Raw genomic sequence first — 25,858 nt, 5'->3', positions numbered from 1 at the left:
TACAATATTGTAAAGTAATTAGTCTCCAACTAATCAAAATAAATGAAAAATAAAAAAATTAATAAAACTATTGGCCTGTACAACCTTCAAAAAAAAAAAGGAAGAAAGAAAGCTGAGCGGCCAGCCGCTGTCCCGCGCACCCTCGCGCGGCTGGCCAGGCTAGCGGGCGGAAGCGCCAGCGCACGGTGGGGTAACGCGCGGAGCCGGCCGGCAGCAGCGCCACCATGCCCGCGGACCACCGCCGCATCCGCGTGCCCGAGGAGTCGCAGCCGCCGCAGCTGTACGCGGCCGGCGAGGGCGAGGCGCCGGCCCCTCGCGACCCGGCGCGGCTGCGGCCGGTGTACGCGCGCGCCGGGCTGCTGAGCCAGGCCAAGGGTTCGGCCTACTTGGAGGCAGGCGGCCCCAAGGTGCTGTGCGCCGAGTCGGGCCCGCGCCAGGCCGAGGGCGGCGAGCGCGGCGGCTGCCCGGCCAGGGCGGGCTGCGAGGCCCCCGCGGCGCTGAGCGGCCGCCTGCTCTGCGACTTCCGCCGCGCGCCCTTCTCGGGCCGCCGGCGCCGTGTCGCGCCGGGCAGCGGCGAGGAGCGCGAGCTGGCTCTGGCGCTGCAGGAGTCGCTCGAGCCGGCCGTGCGCCTGGGCCGCTACCCGCGCGCGCAGCTCGAGGTGTGGGCGCTGCTGCTGGGGGACGGCGGCTCGGCGCTGGCCGCCCCGCTCACTGCCGCCGCGCTCGCCCTGGCCGCCGCGGGCGTCGAGATGTACGACCTGGTGGTGGGCTGCGGCCTGAGCCGCGCGCCGGGGCCCGCGCCCGCCTGGCTGCTGGACCCCACGCTGCTGGAGGAGGAGCGCGCCGCCGCCGGCCTCAGCGTGGCGCTCATGGCGGTGCTCAAGCAGGTGGCCGGGCTGCTGGGCAGCGGGGAGGGCGGCCCGAATGAGAGCTGGGCGGAGGCCGTGCACCTGGGGTTCGAGGGCTGCCAGCGCCTCTACCCCGTTCTCCAGCAGTGCTTGGTGCGGGCCGCCCGCCGGAGGGGTGGCGCCGCGCCCCTCTGAGCCCGAGACCCGAGTAACGACGGACGCCGAGGACCGAGCCGCCGCTGCCGCCACAAGGACCCGCGCCGTCGGCCTGCAGACTGTGTGCGCCGAACTGCAGCTGAGACCTGGGAGCACCGGAGAGGGTCTGCCGAGGCGTGCTCAGAATAGCCGTGTTGGAGCGATTCTTTCCAACTGCTTCGTTAAAGAAACCTTTCTAATTGAGTTGACTCCCAGCCACGACCCAGTTGAAGGAACCTGCCAGTGCATCTTGACTCCTAAGTTGGAAAGGACTTCCGCTGGACTCATCGGGAAACCTGGAGCTGTTGTCCTGCAAGGGATGGACCCTATGCAGGCCAGCCGGGGACTCTCTCCTGAATAACTGGGCTGCTTTTGAGAGCGGGAACAAGGGGGCTGTGCCTTCCACGTACATCTGAGCCCAATCAAAAACTCTTATAATCGGAAACATTCTTCTGTTGTTTTTTGGTACCGACTTTAATGAGTAAGGCTCTTCCGAGCTGGGGAGTGTGTTCTCAGGGCTTGGGACAAGCATTATCTTTCATGTGTCCTGGTGTCGCCGGTCCACCAGCGAGACGGCACCTGAACTGCCAGGAGTGAGAGTTTCTGGATGCTGGAGATGGAGTCTGGCCATTCTGTAGGGCAGAGGGGTCTCTCTGACCACGAGGGTGGGCTCTGGCCTGTGTGGCTCCTGAGCCCTGCAGGTCTGTGCTCAGGTCTGAATTGGCAAAAGGGCCGCCTGGGGTCCTCCCTGCACCAGCTTGGTGTGACCTGAGCGTGTGTGTCTCAGGGGCCTGCTCAGCTCTAGGAAAGGCTGGCTTGAGGCAGCTGAGAGACCAGAATGAGGCCTGGGGACCACACCAAGAACCCCTGACCGGGGGAGAAACACAGACTTTATTTGCCCCCAGTGACATAATATATAATTCCAAAGCAGATCTGCAATATCTAGAATCACAGCAGCAAGGAACAAGACAGAAACAAGGCACCTACAGGACCGAGGCCGAGCCTGCTGGGCGAGGGGCTGGGAGGCCATGAAGTCAGAAGAAGGCAACTGGAACTGAAGAAGGGTTAGCCCAGCTTCAAAGTGGCCACGTGGAAAAACAGGGCAGAGACCTGTGGGAAGGGGCCAGTTACATCCCATTAGATGGACATTTACAAAACCCTATCAACCCCCAGATGAGAGTCTTCCACATGAGATGGGAGGCAAACCACACACCATATATGCAGTTCTGTGTCACTGAAGAAACCCAAGTTTAAAAATCTATGTTACTCGTGTATTACCATATGTGAAATAGATGACCAGTCCAAGTTCGATGCATGAAACCGGGCACTCAAAGATGGTGCACTGGGGCAACCCAGAGGGATGTGATGGGGAGGGAGGTGGGAAGGGGGTTCGGGATGGGGGTCACAGGTACACCCGTGGCTGATTCATGTCAATGTATGGCAAGAGCCACCAGAATAGTAAATTAATTAGCATCCAAGTAAAATAAATTAGTTAACAAGAACAACAGCAAAATAAAGCTGAGCGCCAAAGAATTGATGATTTTGAGCTGTGGTATTGGAGGAGACTCTTGAGCATCCCTTGGACTGCAAGGAGATCCAACCAGTCCATCCTAAAGGAGATCAGTCCTGAGTGTTCACTGGAAGGACTGATGTTGAAGCTGAAACTCCAATTTGGCCACCTGATTCGAAGAGCTGACTCATTTGAGAACACTTGATGCTGGGAAAGATTGAGGACAGGAGGAGAAGGGGACAACAGAGGATGAAATGGTTGGATGGCATCACTGACTCAATGGCCATGGGTTTGGGTAGACTCCAGCACTTGGTGATGGACAGGGAGGCCTGGAGTGCTGTGGTTCATGGGGTCACAAAGAGTCGGACACGACTGAGTGACTGAACTGAACTGAACTGAGGTTATCTATACTATTATCCCACTGGAAATTCCTTCATATTGTGAACAATGATTCGTCAGAACAAAATGGTTCACTGAGAATCTTAGAATATAGACTCAGAGTGGCCTTGGATGTCTTCTAGTGCTATAGCCTGAGTTGCATAACCAGTCCTCACCCCAAATTAGTCTTTTCAAGACTTAACTCTAATGTGATTGTATTTGAAGATAGAAAGTTTTGGAGATGAATTTAAAAGAGGTCGTGAGGGGTGAGTCTTAATCCAACAGGATCAATGGCCTTAGAAGCGGAGGAAAAGAGAGAGAGAGATCTCTTTCTGCCCACACACACTGAGGAAAAGCCATGTGAGGACATAGGGAGAAGGCAATCATATGCTGCTGCCTTAAACTTGGAGTTAACAGCCTCCAAATTTGTGAGAAATAGATTTCTGTAGTTTAAGCTACCTAGTCTATGATCCTTTTTTTGGACAGTCTGAGCTAAGACACCTAATCTAGGGTTTTCTTAGCTGTGATCTGGAAAATGCTGTTCTGCCTGGACTGTTAGTAGGTGTTGGTTCTATGGTCAAACGCCTTTGAGAATGTTGCATACTATTAATATCTATTGATAGTTCACTACTTACATTAGACTCTTCAAGGCTTTCAGAGCCCTAGAATGAGGAAACCTGGTTACCATTGTGGGAGGAGCACCTTTTAACATCTACATCACAGATTTCTTACATGGGGCCTGTGGAAGTCCTGGGGATTGCTTCTGTTCTTGTTTCACACCTATCCAGGCCTTGACTTTGCTAACTCCACAGCTACTGAACCAGAATATCTAGGGGCAGAGTGCCCCAGATTACGAATGACTAAAAGCAGATAGATTTTTGAGGAGCTGAGTTTGGGAACTACTATTCCAGAACAACACTCTCGTGTTATAGGTGAGGAATTTAAGATCCTTGGAGAGAAATTGCTTGCCCAAGCATGAGTGCAGAGCAAGTATTTGGACCATTTCCCCCTCCACTATAAATAACCACTGGGGTTTTTGATAGTTCTCCCAGCAATCGTGTTTCCAGCTTGTGCTTCATCCAGCCTGGCATTTCCCATGATGTACTCTGCCTGTAAGTTAAATAAGCAGGGTGACAATATACAGGCTTGCTGCACACCTTTCCGAATTTTGAACCAGTCCTTTGTTCCATGTCTGGTTCTAACTATTGCTGCTTGACCTGCATACAGATTTCTCAGAAAACAGGTAAAGTGGTTTGATATTCTCATCTCTTTAAGAGTTTTCCACAGTTTGCTGTGATCCACACAGGCAAAGGCTTTAGCATAATCAATGAAGCAGAAGTAGATGTGTGTGTGTGGTTTTTTTTTTTTTTTGGAATTCCCTTGCTTTTTTGTGTGATCCAGTGGATGTTGACAATTTGATCTCTGGTTTCTCTGCCTTTTCTAAATCCAGCTTGAACATCTGGAAGTTCTCGATTCACATACTGCTGAAGCCTAGCTTGAAGGATTTTAAGTATAACCTTGCTCTCATGTGAAATGAGTGCAGTTGTGTGGTAATTTGAAAGTTCTTTGGCATTGCCTTTCGTTGGGAGTGCTGGATGTCAATTATATCGCAATAAAACCTGGGGGGAATAAGGACCAAGGTATCCGGCAGACGAATTTTTGTGTCTTAGTTGAAAATTCCGTAGAGAATGATGACTTCTGAAATGAATACTAAGTCATAAGAAAAGTAGATGGTTGAAGGAAACTAGTGCCTAGATGCTAATACCCTTTCCCTTGAGATGGTACCTATGGAACCCAGGGAGGGGAGAGAGAGGGGAAAAAAGAACTCAGGGACCAATCAGGTGGCATGTTTCAATCCTGCCTCTCAGCACATAGCCTCTAATTCAGCTTAAATTGGGAAACAGAATCTCACAAACAGCACAGTTATGGAGACTGACGAAGCGACCCAGAGTGGACTTCCTTCCTTTGAATGGACTCCATGGGGGATTGGAGCTTTGGTACCAGCAGCTGCCCCTTAGGCCCATCCTCCTCCTCAGCGAGTGCAGACGAATTTGGGTAAGTCTCTCCTGGTTCTTGAATCTCCCATATTGATTGAGATTCTGAGTTTTATTTGGTGGTGGAGCAGGTTACCTGCCCCCTCCTAGTAGGAAAGATACTAGGGGGAGCCCAGTTGAAACATCTTGGGGATACCCACTCCCGGTCTAGACACTGAGTGGGGCTCACTTGAAAGATACCGAGGAATTCCCACCCAGTCAAAAGATGCTAGGTGGGGGGCTGGCTGAAAGATGCCAGGAGAATTGCCCACCCAGTGGAAAGGTACTGGGTGGGGGGGGCTCGATTGGGAAAACATCAAGGAATACCCAGGACTTGGCTGAAAGATGCCAAGGTCACTCCATTGGAGGGGACTGAATGGTCTTGGCTGAGTGTTTAAGTAAGAGGCTGATCTGACACTTTTCCTCAGTTTGACTGCCTTTATAGAATTTGTCAGGATAAAAGTGAGGAAAATACATGAGAGCTTTGCTCTGAAGAAAAGGGATCAGACTCCTCCCGGCCGGTTTCGGTTTTCTCAGGTGACTGAGAAATTTATGGGAGTGGTGGAGGCCTAGTCCTCATACCGTGCAGTGGGCCCATAGGGAAACCCACTCATTAATTAAAATACTTGCTCGTCCGGGGATCCGACATAAGAACTGGCCATTCAGCGACCTGAGCAGCCATAATGGTCTTAGATTGCTGGAGGCAGAATCCGAGACACATAAAGACAAGCTGAAATGACTCTGGGGTAACTCCTGAAAGAGTTAGGCTCACAAGCAGCACATGGGCCCACTACACAAGTTCACTAGTGATCTCTCAACAGAAATAAAGGGGTGTCAGAAAGTCAGCCTCTAACTCTCTAGCCAGTTTCATGTACAATACATATGGAGCTCATAGTTGCAACAACCTAATTAATTGGAGAAATTCTACTAAGAGAGAGCTCAACCTAAAATGGCCAAACTTGGGTTCTTTTGATAGTCTAAAATTGGTATTTTTACATGCACAATTAGAAAAGGCCGGCTGTGCTTTGACTGCTTTCTAGCAGCTTCTAAAACCAGAAATGATAGAGCAACTTCTTCCCAGAAAATCAACAAGAAATTGCTTGAATCTATCAGAATTAAAAGGCTGCTAGGACTGACTTTGCCAGCTTGCAGGTCTAATTGAACTGGGAAGTCACATTTGGCATTTATGCCATTTGGCTTTTCATTTTGTGGCATCCCTTTACCATCTTTTTGGGGCACTCTTGCCACTTGGCTTTTGATTTCCGGGCATCTCTTTGCCTTTTGTTTCATTTGGAGTGTGACTCCTGGCTGGTGAAGTTCTGGTTTGGTTTGGTTTGTTGGTTTGGTTTGAGTGCACAGACATCTGATACAAACTGTTTGAGCTAATATGTGAATTAAGGTTCCACACCCGACCTGGGAACCCTTTGGGAAAATATTTTTAAATGATTGGTTAATCTATAGCTATGATCCAATGGCAAGAAAAATGGCCTGAAACTATTAGATCTTTATTGACATAGGATAGGAAAATGAACTGAAGTTCCCTTATGTCCAGGACTTCCTCCTGTAATCAACAGCCTGGGGCTGATTAAACCAAGACCCCTACTTCCCCAGAGGGACAGTCCTTGCTGGGACCAATCTGCCCTTGTCATCAGGGCCAAGTTGAGCACTATCTGGTCTAAATTTCGGCTATAAAACTATGGTCACAAAAAAAGAATACAATTTTTGACAATGTGGTCACAATGTTCTTTAGAGTCCAGAGGAAGCTTGAAGAAAAAATATCTTTTTAAGAATTGTTGTCCCGAGGAAATAAGTCCTTCTATACCTTTAGACCAGATGTCTCTGGATCTAGACCATGTCTAATTCCTGAAACCAAAAGGTACAAAAGGAGAACAAAGCCTTTTAAAATCTTACTCCAACCATTTTTTATGCATAACTAAGTTTGGAAAACAAAGCTATAGGGTCTCTTGTGTCTGTTTGGATGTATGTATGTCTCAGTGTGTGTCTTTGTTTCTTTTTATAATATTGCTGATTGCTGAGATCAGTTTGTAAATGAGCTCTAATCTGATTGGCCTTAAAGAAAAAGTAAAACTCAATCCAATTGTTTGGTTGTGGCCAATTACCTTTGTCTAGTACTTCTGGGTTACCTTGGTGGATTTCTGTTCTCTAGGAATACCCACTAGGAAATTTATTTCAGATGAGTGTTCAGTCCTGTTCTAGCTTCATGATATTACTAGATGGGATTCTCTCACCTGGCCAATTAATGATACCTGCTCTGGGGGTGCTGGCCATAGATTTAAGTTTTCTCTTAGGGTCATTTAAACTCAATCAGAGTGATGAGCTAAGTCTCTATTAAAAAAATTAACCTCTCATCTATGAAAAGGTAAAGCCCCACAATTATGGGGTGGATCTACATGGTTAATATCAGGCTATGGTCATTTAAAAGCTCCTCTATGTTGAGAAGTGTTAAATCATACTAAAACTGATCAACCTGGTACTCATGAGACAAGCCTGGGTGCTTTCTGAACTATGTCTATTATTACCCTTAGAGAGCGTGATTGGTATGGAACTCAGTGGATTTGTGGAACTAATTTATGGCCTTCACATCTACAGGGATGGATATGAAGGTGTAGCCTGGGATTCCCATGAATTTAAGGTCATACATGATAATGAATTAGAGGTGACCCTAACCAATCTACCATTGGTATGATCGCAATGGGTCAAAATGTGTATTCTACTGGTATGACCATTTAGCAGCTTGCATGTGTGTGTGTGCGTGTGCCTTCAATGGGGTTGGAGGATGTAACTGACCATATCTATGCCTTAACAACTTTCATAAGCTTTAAATGATAGTAATTGGGCTATTAGCTTATTTTTATTATTATTATATTTTTTCCATTTATTTTTATTTGTTGGAGGCTAATTACTTTAGAGTATTGCAGTGGTTTTTGTCATACACTGACATGAATCAGCCATGGATTTACATGTGTTCCCCCTCCCAAGCCCCCCTCCTGCCTCCCTCTCCATTCCATCCCTCTGGGTCTTCCCAGTGCACCAGCCCTGAGCACTTGTCTCATGCATCCATCCTGGGCTGATGATCTGTTTCACCCTTGATAGTATACTTGTTTCAATGCTGTTCTCTCAGAACATCCCACCCTCGCCTTCTCCCACAGAGTCTAAAATTCTGTTCTGTACATCTGTGTTTCTTTTTCTGTTTTGCATATAGGGTTATCATTACCATCTTTTTAAATTCCATATATACGCGTTAGTATACTGTATTGGTCTTTATCTTTATGCTTTACTTCACTCTGTATAATGGGCTCCAGTTTCATCCATCTCATTAGAACTGATTCAAATGAATTCTTTTAATGCTTTAGCTCTACACCTAAAGCAACTAGAGAAGGAAGAAATGAAGAACCCCAGGGTTAGTAGAAGGAAAGAAATCTTAAAAATTAGGGCAGAAATAAATGCAAAAGAAACAAAAGAGACCATAGCAAAAGTCAACAAAACTAAAAGCTGGTTTTTTGAAAAGATAAACAAAATTGACAAACCATTAGCAAGACTCATTAAGAAACAAAGGGAGAAGAACCAAATCAACAAAATTAGAAATGAAAACGGAGAGATCACAACAGACAACACTGAAATACAAAGGATCATAACAGATTACTACCAGCAGCTCTATGCCAATAAAATGGACAACTTGGAAGAAATGGACAAATTCCTAGAAAAGGATAACTTTCCAAAACTGAACCAGGAAGAAATAGAAGATCTTAACAGACCCATCACAAGCACGGAAATCGAAACTATAATCAGAAATCTTCCAGCAAACAAAAGCCCAGGAGCAGATGGCTTCACAGCTGAATTCTACCAAAAATTTAGAGAAGACCTAACACCTATCTTACTCCAACTCTTCCAGAAAATTGCAGAAGTTAACTTTCCAAACTCATTCTATGAGGCCACCATCACCCTAATTCCAAAACCAGACAAAGATGCCACAAAAAAAGAAAACTACAGGCCAATATCACTGATGAACATAGATGTAAAAATCCTTATTAGCCTATTGAATTCTGAGATCTCTATGATGAGAAAGGCATTGCTACACAACTGCAAGGCCCTTGACACCTTATAGGATCTCACAGGGATATCTGTGCTATAATTCAATCTGAATGCCAGATTTTCATACGTGGTACATCCTTTAATGTAACACATTTGAACCACATGAAAAATCAGATTTCTGCTTTAAGTGACCCATTCCCTAGTCTTGACGATCTTTTAAAAAAAAACTGGTGTAGGCGGCTCATGGCTAAAATATTTACTTTTAATTCCACTATATCATTTGTATTTTGTTTCACAAGATTCTTATTGTATTACCAAGTGTGTGACTGAGCCTCCAATGAAAATGATGACTGGACTTGAAGCAGCTGATCAAATGTATAGCTCAATATATGATGAATGATTTTAATAGTGTAACTCTAGGTATGAAAAGTGGAGAAGGCAATGGCACCCCACTCCAGTACTCTTGTCTGGAAAATCCCATGGACGGAGGAGCCTGGTAGGCTGTGGTCCATGGGGTCGCTAAGAGTTAGACAGGACTGAGCAACTTCACTTTCGATTTTCACGTTCATGCATTGGAAAAGGAAATTGCAACCCACTCCAGTGTTCTTGCTTGGAGAATCCCAGGGATGGGGGAGCCTGGTGGGCTATCATCTATGGGGTCGCACAGAGTTGGACATGACTGAAGCGACTTAGCAGCAGCAGCAGCAGGTATGAAAAGATGCAACAAGAGGGAATACTTTCCTGGACCATAACTAGAAGACAGGTGTCCAGAGATCTTTGACTATTAAGACCTAGTCCAGTAATAGCACATTGAGTGTCTTGTCAACAAAAACCTTCTCCAGAACTGGGAACGAGCCTTCCCAGCAATGCGGGACAACGTGGTCATGAAATGCCTCCCAAAGTATGGTCGGATTTATGACCACAAGGGGGCCGTGTCAACTACAAATTGGCACTTTCCAAGAGCATTGCCAATGACTGAACAACAAAGGCATTTGCCATCTGCCTCTAAGGAGATTGAACCCCATGCTGCTTTAGCTGTTGACCTTCAACAACCCCTGAGGGAGTGTAGAGTGGAGTGAGGCACTCTGTGCTTCAGGGAATCTGATGGGAAAGGTCTTTAAATAGTTGGATGTTTTTAGGAACAGATTTTATGATCTCAATCCTTGCATCGCCTCATATCTAGAGAAGCACTAAATCCATTCATGGTGATATCAGATCCTCAGGACTAACAAAAATCCTTTTGTAAAATGAGTGCTTCGTGGTATTGAACTCCCCCTTCACCAAAATCTTGTATATTGACTTTCCCCCACTGCCGCTTTGGAGCAGTCTCTCAGAGCTGTCTGAGATGCTGCCTCCTGGGCTGCAGTCCTCATGCTGCCCCAAATAAACTTAACTCAACAACTCTCAAGCTGTACATCTTGTTTTAGCCAACAGTTCATTAACAGGTAGGACAGTGAGGGATCTTTAATTCATTCTCACTTACTCACCACTTGGGCAAGAGCATTCTCTACTGGATCCCCAGAAGTGTTCTCATATTCTATAACTGGGCTTGTGTGGGCCCTTATCTTTCATCTTCCAGAAATCCCTGTCTCTGTCAGCCTCCCACCCTTGTCTCCAAAGCTGTCAAGCACTGTGCAGGATCTGAGATTTTATCCTACTTACATATGAACAAGTTAACCTGCTGTATATACATGTTTCATGGATGCTGAAAGAAGACACAAGGCTATAGAATCAGACAAAGCACTTTATTACGCACTGAAAAAGTAGAAGCAGAGTGTTCCTGTGATGCTTGTGCCAGCGTCATGCACCCAAGTCCCATGGGGGGATGCAAAGGGTCCATCATGGGTGCCTGCACACACAGTGGACTCTGTTCCAAGAGGAAATGCTGAGTTTGGCAGATTCACTGCTTTCTTTTTTAAATGTTTTATTCATTCATTTGGCTGAGTCAGTTCTTAGTTGTGGCATGCGGGATCTTCATTACACCATGTGGAATGTTTTGTTGTGGCACATGGACTCTCTAGTTGTGGTGCACAGGCTCCGGAGTTACGGGGCACAGGCTCAGTGTCTCCATGGCATGTGGGATCTTAGTTCCCTGACCAGGGATTGAAAGCATTTCCCCTGCAGTGGAAGGCTGATTCTTAACCACTGAACCACCAGGGAAGTCCCTTGTTTCTTTCACAATAAGGAGGAGCAAGCCTGTTCCTTATTGGAGTGAGTCAGCACATCCTTCAGGGTGAGAGATGGCCAGGGGAAAGCATGGTTAGGGCCTCACCCAGCAAAGAACGTGCAGGGACATATCCGGCCCACGGTGAATTGTCTCTCACAACAGATACAGACCAAGAGAAAATATTGCAAATCACATATCTGGCAAAGGACTCACTGAAAATATTATAAAGAACTCTCAATACAACAGTAGAACAATGCAATTTACATGTGAGCAAAAGACTCAAACAGATACTTCACAAAGAGGAATATACGATGGAGAATAAGCACATGAAAAGATGTTCAACATGTTTCCTTTAGAGGTTCAACAATTCCCATGCAAAGTCAGCCCTCTATGAGATACCTCTACGGAGAAGATGGTCATCATCTCATTGTAGCCTCACATAGCAGAGAGCAGCGAGGGAAAGCCAGCTCTCTCCTATCTCTTCTTATAAGGGCACTAATCCCATACAAAGGGCTCCCCTCTCATGACTTAATTACCCTCCAAAGGCCCCACCTCTTAATACCAGACAGTGGGGATTAGGGATTCAGTATGTACATTTTGGGGAGACACACAGAAAAAAGTCCACAGCAGGACCTGTTATAATGGCTGAAATTAAAAATACGGACACTACCAAATGCTGGTGAGAACAACCAGAACTCTCACATATTGCTGGGGGAATGCAAAATTATACAGCCACTCAGGAAAACAGTTTGGTGCTTTCTTACAGAGTTAACCATACACTTACTACATGGCTTCCCAGCTGGCGCTGGTGGTAAAGAACCACTAGCAATGCTAGCAATGTCTCAATGCAGGAGACATAAGAGGCCCAGGTTCAATCCCTGGGTTGGAAGATGGTCTGGGGATGATTCAAGCGCATCTCATATATTGTGCACTGTATTCCTAATTTAATGCCACCGTTGATCTCAAAGGAGTTAAGAGGTACTGGTCTGGGGCCCGGAGGCTGGGGACCCTTAGTGAGATATCCAAATAGAAAAAAAAGTGAATGTTGATCCCTGTCTTACCTTACACAAAAATTATTTCCCAGATGAACTGCTGATCTAAATGTGAACCGTGAAACAGTAGAACTTTCAGGAGAACATCTTCATAATAATGGTCATGGAAAAACTATGCAAAGGTAAGGAACAGAATACATGGAAAGACGAAAGAAAAACAATACAAATGGAAAAGTCTTCACCTTACTTGAAATCAAAGAAATGAAAATGAAGTGAATTGTTAGGTATCCTTCTTGTTTGTCAGATACAATGGTTATAAAGTAATACTTTACTTTTAGCGAGGGTGTAATGATATGCGCTGCCTTATACTTTATTAACAGAAGTGGAAATTTATATAACTTCCAAAAATCAATCTGAGAAAATTCATCAAGAGTCTGGAGAATGTTCATGGCTTTGATACAATTCCAATTCTAGAATTCTCACCTAAAGCATGAGCACAAAAGCAGATAAGCATATATAAGGCAATGTTTACAATAGCATCCCTTAAAATAGCAAGGGCTTCCCCAGTGGCTCAGAGGTTAAAGCTGTCTGCTTCCAATGCGGGAGACCCGGGTTCGACCCCTGGGTCGGAAGATCCCCTGGAGAAGGAAATGGCAACCCACTCCAGTATTCTTGCCTGGAGAATCCCATGGACAGAGGAGCCTGGCAGGCTACTGTCCACAGGGTTGCAAATAGTTGGACACGACTGAAGCAGCTTAGCATGCATGCACCACATGACTCATCAATCCCACTTCTAGGTATTTACCCAAGTGAACTGAAAACGTGTGTTCCCACCAAAACTTGCACACACATATGGCAGCTCAATTCATCATTGCCAGAAACTAGAAACAACTCAAATATCATTCAACCAGTGAAAGGATAAGCAAACACTGGCACTTTCATACACTGAGATGCAGCAATAAAAAGGAATGAATTCTTGATATACTGAACAAGTTGCATGAACTGCAAAGCTGTGCTGAGTGAAAGAAGCTAGTCACTACAGCTGCATACTATATGATTCCACTTATATGACTTTCTTGAAAAGACAGAACTAGACTTATGGAGAGATCAGTGGGTGCCAGAGTATATTGCTGGGGGAGGGTATCAATATAAAGCAATGGTAGAAGGAAGTTCTTTGGGGAGTGATACAGCTACTGTATAAAAATCTATTAAAACCCATAGAACTGTATGCCCTCCTCCCTCGCTAAACTCCCTGCTTTTCCTAGCTTCCCTTGCTGCTAAGCTTTAGACACATAACTTAGGTTCTGCCAATCTGATGCCAGTGATTTCTAAGTTCTCCCTTGCCTATCCACCAGAGTTGGTCCAAGAAGCCGAACCTAGAGTCTGTTCCACTATCTTTCCCACAGATTATAACCTAATATATCTCTAATTCGTATTTGCTAATTTAAACTAGTTGAGTTGATTCTGTTGTGTAAAAGCAAGAATGACTATTAACGTATTTATGTATGACTGATTGTACTGTGCAATTCCAGCCCATGGTCTGCTTCTTGAACATACCATTTAACCGTGATAATCAGTGATTAAACATGGGAAGCCAGCCTCTTCAGAGAGGATCATTTGGACGTCCTTTTAAAATGGCTAAAGGAGGAGCTGTGAATGCTTGCATGCCAAGTACTCCATAACAATTCCTTAGCACCTGGAATGGTGAAATATTGGTTCTAGGTAGATTGGTCAGTTGACTGCAAAGAAGGTTCCAACAATTCCTTCCATTGCTAGACGTGCAGCCCTTGGCACTGGGACTATGCCAGTCGTTCCATCAAGAAGTAGAGTCTATTTCTCTAGGCTCTTGAGTCTGAGCTGGTCTGTGACTTGGCCTTGACCTACAGAATGTGGTGCTGCTGGTGGTGTGGATACTGCAGGAGTTCTGAGCCTAGTCAAGGAGGCTCTTGGAACCTTGAAACCTCCATATCTGGAAGCCTGGAAGCTTAAATCTCCTGGAGAACTCTGAAATATGTAGACTCCTGAGGCAGTCTGCAAGCAGAGCTCCTGAGCACGAGTTCAGGAAGGTATGTCTACCCCACCCACAACTCCATCCCCACCCCAAAAGCTAACCTGGAAAATACTGACATGTTATCTGCATGTGACACAAAAGACCGATAGCCCTTGATCCTATCCTCTCCAAGGCTGGCAGTGGGGACAGTAACTGGGAGTTTTCCAGGAGGGTAGAGCAAAGTCCCTGAGTGCTATATGGGCATATATTAATGTAAACCATCCACAAGCTGTCCTCAGGACAGCAGGGCACAGAGGAAGGAGCATCTGGGCTCTCTCCAATACACATTTTGCAGGCTGTCCACTGTTTTCTAAATTCTTGCTCCCTGTCAAAGTTGTCTTGCCGGTTCACTCTCACCAGAACAGAACTTTGTTTTGTGTGCATGAGTAGACAGAACTGAGAGGAAAGAGAGAGGGTCCACCCTGCGGGTGGCTCAGGCCCTGCTCTCCCATCCCACATGAGGCAGTTCCATGCATCTTGGCCTATGAGATCCCCTCTGCTCTATCGTGTGGGCTTGTGATTGGCGTCACATACCACTGAAGCCTTGTGGTCTGCTGATAAAGGTGCTCTCCTCGACCAAACTCTAGCTAGTCTCCTCTGAGCCCTCTTCTCACTTAAGCCTCGAACTTGGTCAATAAAGATGTGAACAAATACTAAAATAGTTGGAAACAGCTCAGGGTCTCCTCCCAAGGATGACCTTAGTCCCCTTCAACATGCCTGTGTTAGAAAACTCAAGGCTGCCAAAATAATTTACTGTTACTTCCAGGCAACAGCAGGACATAGCGTCCCTTTCTCCCAGGTTCTCTGGAAGGGGAGGACCTACATATTGACAGGCACCAGTTAATAAACCCAGATGGGTTTCACACTGACTCCCTTCAAACAACTTTCCACTTTTTGTAATTTTTCACTTGCCTGACTCTACTGAACCTTCACTTACACCCTTCCTTGTTCCTTCATTTTCCCTGTAAAAACACCCAGTCACTTCTGTACAAATCAAAGGTCACGCTGGAATATTCTCTGTGTTGCAATATTATGTTACTGATTAAAATCTGTCCTGACCACTTTAGTGTCTGGCTTTGTTTATCTTTGACACTACCACCAACGGCAACATTTATCCAAATCTTCTAGATGCTACTGTGTTAATCAGATGGCAAGTCCAAACGGAAAAAGAGTGAGGAAAAATGACTGCACTTGCTGCGTTTGGGGGATGAACTATTCGCCTTGTTTTGCTTCTCACCCAACACAAGTATTTCTTTTGATGTTGCCTTGAAGTTGTTTTGCAGCAAGTAAAGAAAAAAAATTATAGGTGTGAAAATAGATGTTGTCCACCAATACTTTTACAGACCAAATGCCAGTCTAAGATGACAGAACTGATCCTAAATATGATGAATTGCTGAAGACATTAGAAGGTTAAGTTAACCCTCCGGAACTCACCTTGTGTCCTGGCTACTCAGGAATTCAGGAAAAGAGCAGTGAGAAGAAAGGTAGTAAGGGAAGAATTTTGGAGGACGAAGGCTTCCTCATTTCACGTTTTCTAAAAGAAGACTGCGCACTATCATTAGAGATTTTCACTCTTGAAGCCTCGACTCTGTGACTCCGCTTAAGGATGGTGGAAGGGTCCGGGGCTTCTGCTCAGGGACACGGGCTGATTGCTTCTGCAAGGTCCTTATCACAAGCAGCGGTTTATCCTGGTGTACCCCCACGGCGCACGCGCCCCCACGGCGCACGCGCCCCCACGGCGCACGCGCCCCCACGGCGCACGCGCCCCCACGGCGCACGCGCCCCCACGGCGCACGCGCCCCCACGGCGCACGCGCCCCCACGGCGCACGCGCCCCCACGGCGCACGCGCCCCCACGGCGCACGCGCCCCCACGGCGCACGCGCCCCCACGGCGCACGCGCCCCCACGGCGCACGCGCCGCGCTAACCTTGCAGTGGAGGGAGAGAACGTCCCTTAACAGGGTCTGCTGCATTAGTATCTGCTTTCCTGGTGAAATAGGGAACAGGCAGGCCACCTCTTAGTGCAAGGCCAGGGGAGCATTTCAGTTGCCAGCCCAGACAGAATGGCGGGGCTTTGAATTTGTCCTTTTCAAAATGTAGGATATGGGGTGATTAGGGGAGCAAGGAAAGGGAGGGGGGTTTTTGGTTTGTTTTTTTCATGCAGATGGCCTTTTCTTCCTCAGGGGGATAGACAGAGCTTATGGTAGACAGATTACCTTATTGGTAAATCCAGACATGTTGATTAAGATCACGTTTCTGGGAGAAATTGAAACAAAAGTTGGATCATGTATTAAATCTAGTTTTGGGTTCACGACCTTTTGGGCTTCCCTCATAGCTCGATTGGTAAAGAACCTGCCTGCGATGCAGGAGACACAAGAGATGTGGGTTCGATACCTGGGTTGGGAAGACCCCCTGGAGTAGGAAATGGCAACCCACTCCAGTACTGTTGCCTAGGAAATCCCAGGGACAGAGAAGTCTGTCTGGCTGGCTACCATGCACGGGGTAGTGAAGAGTCAGCCACGACTGAGCAGCTGAGCACAGCTCATCTCCTTAGAACCGGAGACTGGGGAGAGTGGCATGGTATCTGTCTTACCCCCTTCTGGGTTCTCGTGTGCACCAGGTATGACAGTGAATCAGTGCTCAGTAAATGTGTCTTTTACACTTGATTGACAAGGCACAGTTTAAAACACCTGTGAAGAAATACGTTGCCCGTCAAACTGGTAAAGACTTCAAAAGATAGGACCAGTGTTGCCAATGACAAGATCACAGCAGCATTCTCTCACACTTCCAGAGAGAGCAGTCTTTCTGGAAAGCAACTTGGCAATAGGTGTCCAAACCTAAAAGGATTGGTTGGCTTGCCCTTGAGCCAGCAATACCTCTTCTGGTCATTGATCCCCTAAACTAAAGGGCTTATCAGTGGTATTGAAGGGAGAGCAGAGCTTGCCACACCAGAATATGCCTGTTTGGCATATTGATCATTAGGGGCTGGTTATTTCTGAGATGTTACAGACAGAGGAGAAGCTCTGAAAACCAAGTAGAAGTTACTCTTTGATAAGATACCTTTACACTTCTAAGGGAAACCTCCATTTGTAAGGGTGTCTCCTGCTCTCAGAAAGGGGGGGGGGGTGGGGGATGGATGACTTTATCTCCTGAAACTCTTTATCAGTGGAGAAAGACTTAAGTTTGCATTGCAACTTCACCCTCGTTTACTATTTCTTTCTTGGTTCCCTCCCCTAACCGCCCCCCACCCCCAACACCTGCTTTTGTCTTTAGCTGGAGATGGTACTTAATGTGGTAGTTTGGGCCATTTGGGTGAGTTCCTCAGGTTTCCTAGGTCTCTGCAGTGTATACAGGAGGTATCTATGGTTTTAAACTTGTTGTTCTCCTGTGTATTTGTCTTTTATTATGGAGAGGAGGGGGGAGTCTCAGTCAAGAATCTAGAAGGGCAGAGGGAACTTTCTTTTTCCTCTCTACTGTATGCATAGAAATTGAACCTCTGTGAAGTATACTGTCCATGTGTTTTGCAATAATTAAATATTAGAAAGTAATGCCATAGAAGAATAAATAACACCTTGGAAAGATCTTTACAAGATGTTATTTCAACGTAGAAGCCAGAGAGTGTGTGGATAAATGTTACATTGACATTTTATTTATGTTTAAGTAGATGGGAAAAATAATGTAAGCAAAATGCCGTTAAGCTCTGAATGGTTATCTGACATACAAGGTGTCAGATGGCTTTTATTTTCTACTATTGGTCTCTCTATATTTTCCAAATGTCCCCCACTTTTATAATGAGGCAATTAGAATTAAATAGAGCATCGTTGCCCCCTGGTGGTTTCTTCAGTAATGGTCCTTAGTCTGAGGAAGGAATATTGTAGCCACTCAGACAGAAGAGCAGCTACCACTGCAGGCTTTATTCCCAAGGCAGAACTTTCAAAATTCCCAAATCTTTTGCTAGGACAAGTGGTTGTGTCCTAGAGGAGCCGTGCTGTGAAACTCACAACAGAGTTGCATATTGTCCTCATACTGACCATGGGGGGACTAGATGCTCTCAGCTGCCATGAGACAGACACAGCAGGAGCAGGGAGAGAGAACTAGGTTCTGGGATCAGCGGGGCACTGGAAGCAGGGCCTTTGCCATCAGAAGGCTAAAGAGGGCAGGCCATTGGAGTTGGGGTGGCGGCCTTGGGGTTGGAGGGGTGGGGACCCATGAAAGTGGGAGTCCAGGGCAGAATGGATTTGGTGACTGTCTGTGGGGGATCAAAAAGAGGGTGGGCACGAAGAGCACTCGGGGTGAGTGAGGGGTGGTAGTGTGGCCTGCAGGGGGACCAAAGGGAGCAGAATACGGGCAAGGTTAAGAGATCTGGGCTGGGCCTGTGACCCCTGAATCTAGCCAGACAGCCTCTTGTGGCCCACGACCTTCCTTGTCATGATGTCAGGGCACCCTCCCTGCCTTTCCTAGGGGTTCAGCTTTTACTAGGATCCCCAGAGGGAGAGGAAAAATTCCAAAAACAACGGTTTTCAAAGTTTCTGTGAGTCATGATTTCAGGGATCCCTTTCAACCCAACTCCTACTACACAGTTTCATGTGAAGGGCCTGGAACACTCCATAGCATTGATATACCGTTCCACAAACTGCTTCTATTATTTGCTGTTTTGCCATGACTGGAACCATGAGGAGTTTTTATTTTGTTTGGCTGAATGTGATTCTGACTGACCCGTTTCTCTCCAACCTCCGGGCCCATGGGTGTGTGTCCGTTTTTGCTTTTAGGCTCACTGCTGCTCACATCTGCCTGTTGCAGAACTTCTGTGGTCAACTGAAGCTCACCTGATGGAAGGCTTTTGTCACCGAAGTAGGGAGGGCATCTGGTTTGGCACCTCCAGGAAGCCACCCTGATTGCAGGATTTCCAGGCTTCTCCTACGTGTAAGTCATCAATAAACACGACATGACAATTAAGAAGGAAAAAACACTCTTGAGTGAGAGATAGCAGAAACAAGTGGCAAAACCAAATCTCCAAAGCCCTCAGATACTGGAAATGTCTGCTTTTGTTTGAATAAGAAATGTATTCTTCCACTCATTTTGTAGACCTAGAAAGTAAAATTGATCTCTTCGGTATGTATTTTTTGACTTAGATTTTAGAAAACACTGATTTATTTCTTTGCCTGCACTGGGTCTTAGTTATAGCACAGAGGATCTTTGACCTTTTTTGCGGCATCTGGGTCTTTGTTATGGCATGTGGGATCTAGTTCCCTCGCCAGGAATGGAACCTGAGCCCCTGCGTTGTGAGCTTGGAGTCTTGGCCCCTGGAGCACCAGGGACGTCCTTCTTTGGTATATTTAAAGAAACTAGAAGAACTGGAAACACAAACAAGGAATAGAGGGCTACCCCAAATGACCAGGTTTCTTCTTTCTCTCCTCTCGCTGACCAATTCAGTCCAAAAGCTATTAGCGGGGGCCAAGCAATGTAGGTGTTTGTGTTGGAGGAGCTTTTGTGGTCCTATATTATGTGGTGTCAGCTGAGGCCAGGGTGAGAAGAGCATCCACGTGGGGGATAGTGTCAGGGGCCTGATGTGGGCTGTTAAGGGTCCAGGTGAGTCCAGGAGAGCCATTCCAGGGGCAGGGGTTGCTTAGTAGCAGTTGGCCCAGCTTTTTAGAACCTGAGAGGATGTTGAGGATATTCATACAGGGAGGTCTGGCACGATGTTTCCGGATCTGATGACAGTAAGGAGGACAGCTACATGGGATGGCAAGTAACTTGTAGGTTTATTTGTGTCCTACAAAAATTCAGATGTCAAAGTCTGCTGTAGGCTTAGGGATTGTGTCTCCCCAAAGTTCATATGTGCAATCCTAACCCCACAATGTCGTGGTCTGTGGAAGTAGGGTCTTTGGGAGGTGATTAGGTCGTGAGGATGGAGCCTTCATCAATGAGATGAGTGCCCTTAATTCTAAAAGAGACCCCAGAGAGCTCCCTTCCCCCTACTGCCATGTGGGAAAGATGGCCATCTATGAACTAGAAAGGGGGTCCTCATAAGACATTGACTCTGCCCCTGCCTTGTTCCTGGACTTCCCAGCTTCCAAAATGGAGAAATCAACTTCTGCTGTTTATAAGCTACCCAGTCTATGGAATCCTGTTATAGCAGCTGGACTGGACGGAACCGATAAAATTCTAATTCCTGGTACCTCAGAATGTGAACACAGTTGGAGATAAAGTCTTCACAGAGGTAATCAATTTAGGATGAGATGATGAAGAGTGGGCCCTAATCCAGTATGACTGGTGTCTTAATGAAAACGGTAAATTTGGACATATAGAGATACATACAGAGGGAGAAGATGGCCAAGGAGAGAGCCAAGGAACACATTCTCCCTCCCAACTTGTCGAAGGAACCAGCATTGCCAATACCTTGATTTGGGGCTTTGAGTCTCCAGAACTGTGCGATAGCAAATTTCTGTTATTGAAATCACCCAGTTTATGGTACTTGGTTAAAGTCGCCCTAGGCAACAAGTGCAGTAACCCAGCTCAGGGGTTTGGAGCCTGAGCTCCATAAAAGAGAGTCAACACAGTTGAGGGTGAGGGGTGAGCAGGGTAGTGGTGAGGATGATCTGGTGTGGGTGTTAGAGCCTAAACTGGGTAAGAAAGATGTCGAGGCAGGACCCAGCCCAGTCCAGGTTGAGCTGATAAGAAACCAAGCAAGGTAGTAATCATTTCATAATGTATATGTGTTTCAAAACATCACATTGCACAGCTTAAAACATGCAATTCTTCTATGTCAATGAGATCTCAAAAACTGCTTAAATATCATATGAATGAGGATGGTGCAATATGCTATAGAACTAGACGAAAGGGAAACCTATCTGTACCTGAAAAATCTGTACTGGGATTGGCAAAACATATCCTGGTTCCTGCCTCATTTTCCTAGAGTCAAAGGAGACATGGGCCTTTACGTGCTCTACAGATACACCTGTCACTAACTCTGGAATATGTTTGGAAAAAGATAGTAAGCAAGCATAGTGCAGAAGGCTTTCAGTAGCAAATGGTGGGGGGTTGGATCTTGGCAAACAATGTGAGAGTCTAAAAGAGATGACGACAGTCTGTGTGGGAGCAGCTCTGGCCAGAGTGTCTGAGCTTGGGTGAAGTGAGATGGGCATCCACAGGGAAGGGTGAAATCAGCCTGGACTGTCAGAGCGCACGTGGGGTGAGCTGAGGGTGACAAAGGCAGCACTTAAAATCTTTTTAAAATGTGTTGGAACCTCACACTGAGAACTATAAACAGTACTGAAATGGAGGAAATGTATTCATGTATTTTTTTTATTTATATAGTCTTTTTTAATACATATTTTTTTTAATTTATTTGATTGTGCAGGGCCTTCGTTGTAGTTTGCGGCATTTTCAATCTTTTTGCAGCATGTGGGATGTTTATTTGAGGCATGTAGGAACTAATTCCCTGACCGGGTATTGAACCTGAGCACCTTGCATTGGGAGCGTGGAGTCTTAACCACTGGACCATCAGGGAAGTCCCATTATATAGTTTTGATGCTTTGACATCTGGGGCCTTGCTGCCACTGGAGGGACTGCCCCTCCCAGGGTTGTTCAATTCCTAGAGAGAGTCAAGAACTCACCTGTGAGCATACCTTTCAAAAGCAAGTCAACCAATTGAAAGGCCACAGCCCCAGTCACTACTGATCTCCTCTACTGGGCTGTCAGACTTCGGGCCACTGTCCACCTGCCCTAATCACACCAGGGCCAGGTACTAGACAACTAGGGACAGCCCCTATGACCCAGAGCCCGCTAAAATTATTCAGACTAGCCATGCTCAGTCTGCTTACCTGCCTCACCAGTAGAAACCACAATAAAGGTTCTTGCTCCCCATTTACCTGCTCCCTTTGCCTCCTGACCAACCCAGGGCCTTCCTCATGTGGTTCCTCATGAGGTGCTCCCTCCTCTTGGGAACTGCTACAAACTGTCTTTTCAATGGCAGTCATCTCCTAATCTGTTGGCCTTACCATACCTGAATAATAGTAAACCTATGTTAAAAAACAAGACCTAAATTAAATGGATACATATGCCAGAATCATGAACTGGAAGGCTCCATATTGTGAAGCTAGCTGTTCTCCCAAAATAAATACATAGAGGCAACACAATCCCAGTGAAACCCTCAGCAGTTTATGCATACGTGTGCATGAAAATTAATATGTTATTTCTGAAATTTATATGGAAAGGCAAAGGCCAGGAATAACCAGGACAATTATGTCCTGGATGGCTTATACCAGGAGATACCAAGACCGATTATAAAGCTACTATAGTTAACTAAGTAGTGTATTTGTATGAGGATAGACAATTTAACCAACAGAACTGAACAGAGATTCCAGGAACAAACCCACATAGATAATCTGATTTGTGATATTACAGGACACTAAAGAAAGGAGACACCTGGTGGGCTGCCTTCTATGGGGTCACACAGAGTCGGACACGACTGAAGCGACTTAGCAGCAGCAGCAAAGAACGGATGTCTTTTTCCAGTCAGTGGTACTGGGTAAATGTGGCAGTCCCCAGCCTTTTTGGCACCAGGGACTGGCTTCGTTGAAAACAATTTTTCCATGGATGGGGGGTGGGTGGGCAGATGGTCTGGGGATGATTCAAGCGCATCTCATATATTGTGCACTGTATTCCTAATTTAATGCCACCGTTGATCTCAAAGGAGTTAAGAGGTACTGGTCTGGGGCCCGGAGGCTGGGGACCCTTAGTGAGATATCCAAATAGAAAAAAAAGTGAATGTTGATCCCTGTCTTACCTTACACAAAAATTATTTCCCAGATGAACTGCTGATCTAAATGTGAACCGTGAAACAGTAGAACTTTCAGGAGAACATCTTCATAATAATGGTCATGGAAAAACTATGCAAAGGTAAGGAACAGAATACATGGAAAGACGAAAGAAAAACAATACAAATGGAAAAGTCTTCACCTTACTTGAAATCAAAGAAATGAAAATGAAGTGAATTGTTAGGTATCCTTCTTGTTTGTCAGATACAATGGTTATAAAGTAATACTTTACTTTTAGCGAGGGTGTAATGATATGCACTGCCTTATACTTTATTAACAGAAGTGGAAATTTATATAACTTCCAAAAATCAATCTGAGAAAATTCATCAAGAGTCTGGAGAATGTTCATGGCTTTGATACAATTCCAATTCTAGAATTCTCACCTAAAGCATGAGCACAAAAGCAGATAAGCATATATAAGGCAATGTTTACAATAGCATCCCTTAAAATAGCAAGGGCTTCCCCAGTGGCTCAGAGGTTAAAGCTGTCTGCTTCCAATGCGGGAGACCCGGGTTCGACCCCTGGGTCGGAAGATCCCCTGGAGAAGGAAATGGCAACCCACTCCAGTATTCTTGCCTGGAGAATCCCATGGACAGAGGAGCCTGGCAGTCTACTTTCCACAGGGTTGCAAATAGTTGGACACGACTGAAGCAGCTTAGCATGCATGCACCACATGACTCATCAATCCCACTTCTAGGTATTTACCCAAGTGAACTGAAAACGTGTGTTCCCACCAAAACTTGCACACACATATGGCAGCTCAATTCATCATTGCCAGAAACTAGAAACAACTCAAATATCATTCAACCAGTGAAAGGATAAGCAAACACTGGCACTTTCATACACTGAGATGCAGCAATAAAAAGGAATGAATTCTTGATATACTGAACAAGTTGCATGAACTGCAAAGCTGTGCTGAGTGAAAGAAGCTAGTCACTACAGCTGCATACTATATGATTCCACTTATATAACTTTCTTGAAAAGACAGAACTAGACTTATGGAGAGATCAGTGGGTGCCAGAGTATATTGCTGGGGGAGGGTATCAATATAAAGCAATGGTAGAAGGAAGTTCTTTGGGGAGTGATACAGCTACTGTATAAAAATCTATTAAAACCCATAGAACTGTATGCCCTCCTCCCTCGCTAAACTCCCTGCTTTTCCTAGCTTCCCTTGCTGCTAAGCTTTAGACACATAACTTAGGTTCTGCCAATCTGATGCCAGTGATTTCTAAGTTCTCCCTTGCCTATCCACCAGAGTTGGTCCAAGAAGCCGAACCTAGAGTCTGTTCCACTATCTTTCCCACAGATTATAACCTAATATATCTCTAATACGTATTTGCTAATTTAAACTAGTTGAGTTGATTCTGTTGTGTAAAAGCAAGAATGACTATTAACGTATTTATGTATGACTGATTGTACTGTGCAATTCCAGCCCATGGTCTGCTTCTTGAACATACCATTTAACCGTGATAATCAGTGATTAAACATGGGAAGCCAGCCTCTTCAGAGAGGATCATTTGGACGTCCTTTTAAAATGGCTAAAGGAGGAGCTGTGAATGCTTGCATGCCAAGTACTCCATAACAATTCCTTAGCACCTGGAATGGTGAAATATTGGTTCTAGGTAGATTGGTCAGTTGACTGCAAAGAAGGTTCCAACAATTCCTTCCATTGCTAGACGTGCAGCCCTTGGCACTGGGACTATGCCAGTCGTTCCATCAAGAAGTAGAGTCTATTTCTCTAGGCTCTTGAGTCTGAGCTGGTCTGTGACTTGGCCTTGACCTACAGAATGTGGTGCTGCTGGTGGTGTGGATACTGCAGGAGTTCTGAGCCTAGTCAAGGAGGCTCTTGGAACCTTGAAACCTCCATATCTGGAAGCCTGGAAGCTTAAATCTCCTGGAGAACTCTGAAATATGTAGACTCCTGAGGCAGTCTGCAAGCAGAGCTCCTGAGCACGAGTTCAGGAAGGTATGTCTACCCCACCCACAACTCCATCCCCACCCCAAAAGCTAACCTGGAAAATACTGACATGTTATCTGCATGTGACACAAAAGACCGATAGCCCTTGATCCTATCCTCTCCAAGGCTGGCAGTGGGGACAGTAACTGGGAGTTTTCCAGGAGGGTAGAGCAAAGTCCCTGAGTGCTATATGGGCATATATTAATGTAAACCATCCACAAGCTGTCCTCAGGACAGCAGGGCACAGAGGAAGGAGCATCTGGGCTCTCTCCAATACACATTTTGCAGGCTGTCCACTGTTTTCTAAATTCTTGCTCCCTGTCAAAGTTGTCTTGCCGGTTCACTCTCACCAGAACAGAACTTTGTTTTGTGTGCATGAGTAGACAGAACTGAGAGGAAAGAGAGAGGGTCCACCCTGCGGGTGGCTCAGGCCCTGCTCTCCCATCCCACATGAGGCAGTTCCATGCATCTTGGCCTATGAGATCCCCTCTGCTCTATCGTGTGGGCTTGTGATTGGCGTCACATACCACTGAAGCCTTGTGGTCTGCTGATAAAGGTGCTCTCCTCGACCAAACTCTAGCTAGTCTCCTCTGAGCCCTCTTCTCACTTAAGCCTCGAACTTGGTCAATAAAGATGTGAACAAATACTAAAATAGTTGGAAACAGCTCAGGGTCTCCTCCCAAGGATGACCTTAGTCCCCTTCAACATGCCTGTGTTAGAAAACTCAAGGCTGCCAAAATAATTTACTGTTACTTCCAGGCAACAGCAGGACATAGCGTCCCTTTCTCCCAGGTTCTCTGGAAGGGGAGGACCTACATATTGACAGGCACCAGTTAATAAACCCAGATGGGTTTCAC

At 45.9% G+C, this 25,858-nt stretch overlaps 1 protein-coding gene across 1 annotated transcript; it reads left to right on the top strand.

Moving 5' to 3' along the window:
* Positions 1 to 201: 201 nt before the first annotated feature.
* On the top strand, positions 202 to 19,134 carry LOC133051899 (exosome complex component MTR3-like). The gene is made up of 2 exons (XM_061136575.1): positions 202 to 4,986; positions 18,995 to 19,134. The coding sequence occupies exon 1, from the start codon at positions 225 to 227 to the stop codon at positions 1,041 to 1,043; it is 819 nt and encodes a 272-aa protein (XP_060992558.1). The 5' UTR covers positions 202 to 224; the 3' UTR covers positions 1,044 to 4,986; positions 18,995 to 19,134.
* The last annotated feature ends 6,724 nt before the right edge of the window (positions 19,135 to 25,858 follow it).

Source organism: Dama dama, chromosome X, assembly GCF_033118175.1.
Source record: "Dama dama isolate Ldn47 chromosome X, ASM3311817v1, whole genome shotgun sequence".
NCBI lineage: Eukaryota > Metazoa > Chordata > Mammalia > Artiodactyla > Cervidae > Dama > Dama dama.
The sequence above is the reverse complement of the archived record's forward strand: the minus strand, read 5'-3'. Positions and strand labels throughout refer to the sequence as shown.

Bases quoted from the DNA above. Each gene is read 5' to 3' on its own strand.
- LOC133051899 (XM_061136575.1), top strand. From the start codon at position 225: ATGCCCGCGGACCACCGCCGCATCCGCGTGCCCGAGGAGTCGCAGCCG.